The sequence below is a fragment of the Octodon degus genome, unplaced genomic scaffold (assembly GCF_000260255.1).
Source record: "Octodon degus isolate 3935 unplaced genomic scaffold, OctDeg1.0 scaffold00141, whole genome shotgun sequence".
Classification (NCBI taxonomy): domain Eukaryota; kingdom Metazoa; phylum Chordata; class Mammalia; order Rodentia; family Octodontidae; genus Octodon; species Octodon degus.
In genome coordinates this window covers 2,132,718-2,139,596 of record NW_004524717.1, presented here as the reverse complement: position 1 = coordinate 2,139,596, position 6,879 = coordinate 2,132,718, and the positions used below count along the sequence as shown (strand labels likewise).

Below are 6,879 nucleotides of genomic sequence, written 5' to 3'. Positions count from 1 at the left end.
GATAAAAGCAGGACTTTTGAAGAAGAAAGATGAAGGGCGTAGGCCTACTGTGGGGAAATGGAAGGTCAGACGGGAAGCAATGATGTTGACGAGGCTGTTTGCGGAGGAAACACCTCTGGAGACCCGTGTCCCTGAGAGGCCAGGGACAAGAGCCTCTCCCCGCTCACTTCCCTCCTCTCGCCGACCTGAAGGCACCCCTGTAAGTGGTATCCGCCATGCAGGTGTAAGAGATTTGCATCAATAACATATGTTCTGTTTTCGGTGGGGAAAGATGCACTTTCTGTCCTCTGAGAACTTTGTGAGCTGAATGCTGGCTGACTATGCTAAATAAAATGTGTTGCATTAAAATGTTGCCAAAGCCAAGATGAAAGTGCCAAAAATTTCACTGTAACTTGAGGCTCTTTTGTTTCTGCATTTTTTTGAGCAATTTAGAACTACAGCGGCCCTGGGCTCTGCCCTGGGAGACCCCTGACCCCAACCTGCTCTACTCTGCCGCCGTATTTATGCGTATGCGCATGTGCCTCTCAGGCTGATGCTGCAGAAGAGGTGGAGCACTGTGCTACTCCATGAACCCACTGCTTGCATGGATCATCGTCTGCTTTCTCCACGAGCTCTGCACAAATTCATTTCTCACAACTGCAAAGATGTGCTAATGATTTATTTTCATTTCATGCTGGTGAATTTACCTTGGTCCTCTTGAAGGTTCTCAACCCAAATAATTCCTGTAAGTAAGCATTTTATTCTGTCGTCCTCTCCCAGATAGAATACATAATTATTTTAGTTTCTAGTTTATACTGAAAGATGAAAAATCTCTGCACCACATCCGGCTTCATGCAGCCTAGCATCCCACCCAGGCTTGGAGAAAACCGGCTTGTGTCTCTATGTCTGGACATGAGTCACAGAAAGTTTGTCAGATAGCCAAAACAATATAATTTAATTATATTTGTGGGCTCAGAAATAGCCTTATATTGTTTTTATTAAGTTACTCATAGAATAACATGATTTTTATTGCACGGATTCTGAAATTGTAATTCAGACCTAAAGGAATGGAAATAAATGAAAAATCTGAGTATATGACTTTTCCCATCCTTCTTACTCCTTTGCCACAAGATTCGCTAGGTTAGTGGATCTCAGTAGGGCACGAGTGGGAGTATTTGCACCTACCGGTGTAGATGTTTTTGTTGAGTTTCAAGCCCATCTTGTGGCTCAAATTTGAATGGTCCGTGGTGAGTTCTTGTTGACCCTTATCTTAATCACATCTGCAAAGACCCCTTGATCTTTCCTGGGGCAAGGAAGTGGACACATCTGCTGAGGAGGGGAGTGCCATCTTTTTATTTATTCTTAATGTCTTTGGTACAGGGTCTCACTGCGCAGCTCTGACTCGTAATGATCCTCCTGTTGCAGCCTCCCCAGTGCTGGCATTACACAGGCAGGCACCACCACCCCCAGTTTATGGGGCCAGTCTGCAGCAGGGCCAGCACAGCATGTGGTACTGGGGATGGAACCCGGGTCACTGCCCCTTGCCAGGCAGGCGCCTGGACTACTGAGCCAGCTCTCTAGCCTTTTTAATTTTTTTATTGAAGAGTAACATTTTTTGTAGGGGAAGCTCGGAGTCCTACTCTGGGGTATATGTTAGAAGTGGCAAAACGAAGTAAGCCACTTTAGAGCCTGGAGTCTAGTGAAGAATCTAGTCCAGAGTCCAGAAACTTGGTAATCATCAGCTTATAGAAGGAGCCTAAAATTATCACTGGATGGGGATGACAGAAAACTAGGGGCCACAGTAAAGTAGCATTGAAGAACTTCAGAGCTCAGGAGAATGAGGGGGAACTGGGCAGAGAGGCTAGGAGAGCAGGGCTGCTGATGTCCTCTGCGCTACGGCCCTGGCTCAAGTGAGTTGTGGATGAGGTTCATCCACCAGAGGTTGTCATGGTGGCCGCTGGCGATTTTGCCATGAACAGCTTTGGTGAAGTGGTGCATGTCTCAGACTGTGTGAGTACCAGAGAAAACAAGAGGACAGAAACTGGACACTGAATACGCACAATTCTTTAAAGATGTGTTGCCATTTTGAGAGGGATAACTGGAAATTACCAAACGGCATTCTAAGGCGAGGGAATACACAGCAGACTCATCTGTTAGTAGGGAAGATGGAGGAGAGAAGGTTGCTGCAGCAAGTTCTAGCATAGGCTGGAAGGACAGGAGCAGAGACACAGGCAGGGCTGGAGTGGCTGGCTGCGCTGAATTGCCCTGCTACGGGGAGAAGGCCCTGTAGTTGCTGTTGGCAGAGCTACAGGTGGATGACAAGCATGCTTGCTTCTGATAGTGTAGGAATTCAAAGTTGCTATGAGCTGGGTACAGGACCCCTGCCCGCAGTCACTGCACTCTGGCAAGCTGGTGGAGTGGTCTGGGTCCCCAAGAACCCAGGGCTGTGCCACCCCGATACAGCTCAAGGCCAAGACCCTGGGTTGAACCTTTAGTATCTGAGAGGTGAAAAACAACACTTGAAAAAAAAGGTTTTGTAAATAAGGTTGAAAGGAGGGGAAAGGGGCAAAAAGAATTGAGCTATCTCATATGCAGGTGCAAATTCCCTACAATGAACATGATCATTGTGTATCAAGTGTACCAATATAATTAAAAAGAAATAAGGGGGGTAGGTTGGGGTGTGATTCTGTGGCAGAGAGCTCACCTAATACCTCAGCAGCCCTAAATTCTATCCACAGCATGACACACACACTCGACTTAGCAGGAACAACATCTATAACTGGCTTTAGGCTAAAGAAACTAAATCTGGTAACAGGTTGCTCCTTTTAGAAATGGCCCACCAGAGCTGGGGAGATAACTCAGAGGTATAGGTGCCTGCCTGGCAAGTGCAAGGTCCTGAGTTTGATCCCAGGTACCAAAAAGAAATGGCTTGCCAAATAAAGTTGCTGGTTTGAAATATGCTTGCCTCTTGGTTCCAGGTCTTTCTCTCCAATGAAAAATTGAACCTGACAACTCAAAAAACAGTACCTGTGTGAAAACTTTTGAAGACCTTGACTCTGCAACAATTGTATTAATTCAGAAAAAAGAATATATATAGTGTGACTCTGGAAAATCCAAGCAACACATTAGCTAGCATTTTTGGTGAATGTGTATATATGTTGTTTCCATTAATGTCCATCCATTATACACATACACATATCCACACCTTTTTTTCTCTTTGGAAACAAGGTCTTGTTACGTTACCCAGGTTACCAACTGCTGGGCCAAGCAGTCCACCTACCTCAAACTGCTGGGATTACACGCCCAGGAGTTATATCATCTTAACTCATCTTTAGAGGGGAAAACCTTCAACTTCATATTTTCACATAGCTGCCATTCCAATCCTGTATGTTAAGTGACTTCAGTTTGTGGCTATGCCTTACACTTATTTAGATTTTGTTACTTTACTGCTGAGACTATATTGGCCAGACAATTAAAAATGCAAAGTATATTGGTTTTTCATCTGAAAAACTGTATTCACCATAAAAAAAAATCAGAGAAATCAATTTTGAAAAATCACCCAGAATTCCTTGAAAAGCAATCGCTCTTTCTTCATAGTCTAAATTTAAAAATTGCTTTTATTAGCACGTTAGCCATACATGACATTCATCATGGGAAATTTGTACCTGTACATATCAGTTTAAAGTTTGATGGGGGTATATTTTTAAGTCTTTTTTATATGTAGCATCTTATTTTACATCATTGTAATATTTACAAGCATTATCAATACTATTGTGCCTTTATTTTTATTTTTTTTATTTTTATTTTTTGCAGAACTGGGGATTGAACTCAGATCCTTGCATTTGCCAGTCAAGCGCTTATCCTACTGAGCCATCTCCCCGGCCCCTGTGCTTTTTTTTAACATTTAGTGTGTGTATGCGTGGCCAGCTCAGCCCACCAGGGGGCGCGACTGGCTGGCATGTGGTGCTGGGGGATCGAACCGCGGTCCCTGTGCTTTTCCAAGCTTGTTCCAAATAGGTGCTTTAGACCACTGAGCCATCTCTCCAGCCCCTTTGTGCCTTTATTTTTAAATGCCTGAGTCACTTTATTGAATTGGCTGTCATTAATTTTCCTTTCATTTATGTATTTTTGTTGACCAGACAATTTTAACATACTTTTCAGATTATTTTATTTGCTACAGAGTCTCACTATGCCGTTCAGACTCACAGTGATCCTGTTTCAGCTTCTCCAGATGTGGGAAGTACAGGACTGTACCACCATGCTGAGTTTCGGTGGCCAGAATGACATACCAAGTTCCAGGGCCAGCACAGTATGTGATACTAGGGATTGAACCCAGTACCTTGCACTTACCAGGCAGGTACTTAAACCAGAGTTACCACCCCAGCCCATCAGGATATTTTCTTGAAGTCTTAGAAAAGTTGGATTTAAGTGTTTCTTGGTACACATTGTTAAGTTGCAATGTAAAATTTTGTATTTGGGGATAATTTTGTCCTTTAGATATACTTTGGATAATACCCTACCCCTAGAACAGAATTTTATGAAGATACAGGCTTTCTTGTCGTTAAAAGCTGGTATGTGATGCTGATATCCAATGCTTATAAGTTTTTGTAATTTTATAAAAGTACATATGCATATAACAGAAATCCAAGCTAGATCACTTTTGTTGATTTTTTGTGCTTTGAGACAGTCTCACTGTGTAGTTCAGGCTGGTCTTGGAACTATGTAGCCCAACTTACAATAAACCAAAACATCAACTGTATATTCAAAGTTGGATATTGAAAACTGAAATATACATCATACAGAGAAAAGGACCTCACAGCCCTACTGACCAGAGCAACAGAATTGGCATCCACAGCAAGATGCAGACTCCAGCAATTCTGGAGGCCCACGACCACTGCTTTCTACTTGATGACAGTCTGTTACCATCCACTCACCCTTCATCTTATTCAAGATAGGGAATATAGACAAAGGTAAAAACAGTCCCATCCCATTTTACCAGAACTTTAGATTTTCCTCGTGACCCCAGTCATGTTTAATAACTACATGATTCATACCTGGGTTCTTAATGAGGTATAAATGACTAATGAAAGTGAACTGTCTATGCAACTGTCTAAACTAGATGCGGAGGTATGTGGAAATGAGTAGCCCAAGGAGATGCACGTGTGTGCGCACACCTCCAGTTGGGCACCTGAAACGTCCATGTCTGTTTTGTTACTTCCAAAAATAAGATATAGCCATTATTCTCATCTCTACAGAATAAAATGGAGATTTAGAACTCAACATAACTGTTATAGGCAATGCTAAAGTCAGACTGAAAACGGCTGGCTCATGCATCTATAATCAGAATAATTTAAAACACATTTATTCATTATAAAGCATGCGGAACTTAGAAGACTACAAAGTTTCTCTAAAATACTGAGCCAAGAATAGGTACATTATTGCTTACACAATATTTAAGCTTTTCTTAAACACAATGCCCCAACATAACCAGCCACACTTAAATATTCCTTCGCTGCATCAGGCTGTGTTCACTAACCCTGTGCATTCTAAATAAGACTATACTTTCGGATGCCACTATATAAGGTTCACAGATTTATCAGTATACCAAGATGAACACTTCAATGTGAAGTTTTAAAGTATCAGCTACCAGCAAGTCAAAACAATTACATATTAATTGTTCACTGAATTTTAACATGTTCTCCACAGACTTTGTCAAGAACTCAAATCAACTGACTCACAGGATTTTCAAGTTACTAGTCTTCTCTCATCCCTCTTGCTGGGACATAGCTCAGACATGGGAAATAGAACGGTCAAGATTTAAAAGAAAACCTGGGAAGGTATGTTGCAAAACCAAGTCCCATTTATCTTCCTGCCTCCCCTCTGAAATAGTCTTCAGTGAATCAGCCCCATACGCACATTTAAAGTCACTTGTTCACTCAACATCCCAGACGATTCTGTGCCTCTAAGGAAAGGGGCAGAACAGTCCCTGAGACAGACACCCAGGTGGCTGGGCTGTAGGAGCATATGGAGCACTCCTAAAAATACTTTCAAGTTCTTTCTGGGATTGTATGAATTGTACGGGCTTTCTAGTCCTTGGTATTCTCTATGAATATAAATCTTTTCAAGGATGACTTCAAGGGCATGATGTTTAGGTTACTTCCTCTCAAAAGATCTGCCACCAAGGAAAACACTAGCATTTGAGATAGAATCGACTACTGTTCAGATTCAATCATCTTTTTTTTAAAAAAAAGTTCAACAGTATATTTCTCATACACAGAGGTTTCCAACACATTTTATTTTGTGGACCATAGTTGTGTGGCTTCTGAGAACCAGTATCTGTATAAATTCCTATAAAATGTCCAATTCATGCCAGTTCTGTGGTGGCAGCTCTGTGCTGCCCTCCAGAGTGGGGGGGCCCCAGTCCCAGCAGCATGGGCGGCTCACAGATGAGTGCCTGCTACGAGCTCTTGCTCCAGGGAGCAGCATCTTCCCAGCAGTATTTCCTATGGCGCAGATGCGTGGGTTTTGTGTGGCTCTGGTGCCTGTAAGCAGGAAGCATTCCCAAACTGCAGGGACACAGTGCTTCTCTATGAAGACAGTCTTGAGGATTCAGTGCCTTTGTGCTTAGCGATGGGAATCTCTGACTGCTTAGTAGGTTAAAATAAAAGGAAGCCTCTGTCTTTTATGTAACACAGACAACACCTTTTAGATCACCTATTTATTCTAGAACTACAAAATTTAATTCAAGAAAATATAGGTCCCATGAAAGACTTAAAAGTTTTATAAAACTAAAATCTAGTTTTCCCCAATAAATTGTATTTTAGGCAAAACCCTCCCTTCTAAAATAATACTAAAAGGGGCATCTGATTATACAAGAGCAATTAAAAAATTAAATATTTA

General features: G+C 42.1%; 1 protein-coding gene across 1 annotated transcript in view; it reads right to left on the bottom strand.

The window, feature by feature from the left end:
* Sephs1 (selenophosphate synthetase 1) overlaps positions 1 to 6,879 on the bottom strand; it is a 39,668-nt gene that overhangs the window by 5,855 nt on the left and 26,934 nt on the right. Inside the window, exon 10 of the mRNA XM_004648969.2 lies at positions 4,809 to 4,920. Within this exon, the coding sequence (XP_004649026.2) occupies positions 4,809 to 4,920 (112 nt within the window). The remainder of the gene's footprint in view (positions 1 to 4,808; positions 4,921 to 6,879) is intronic.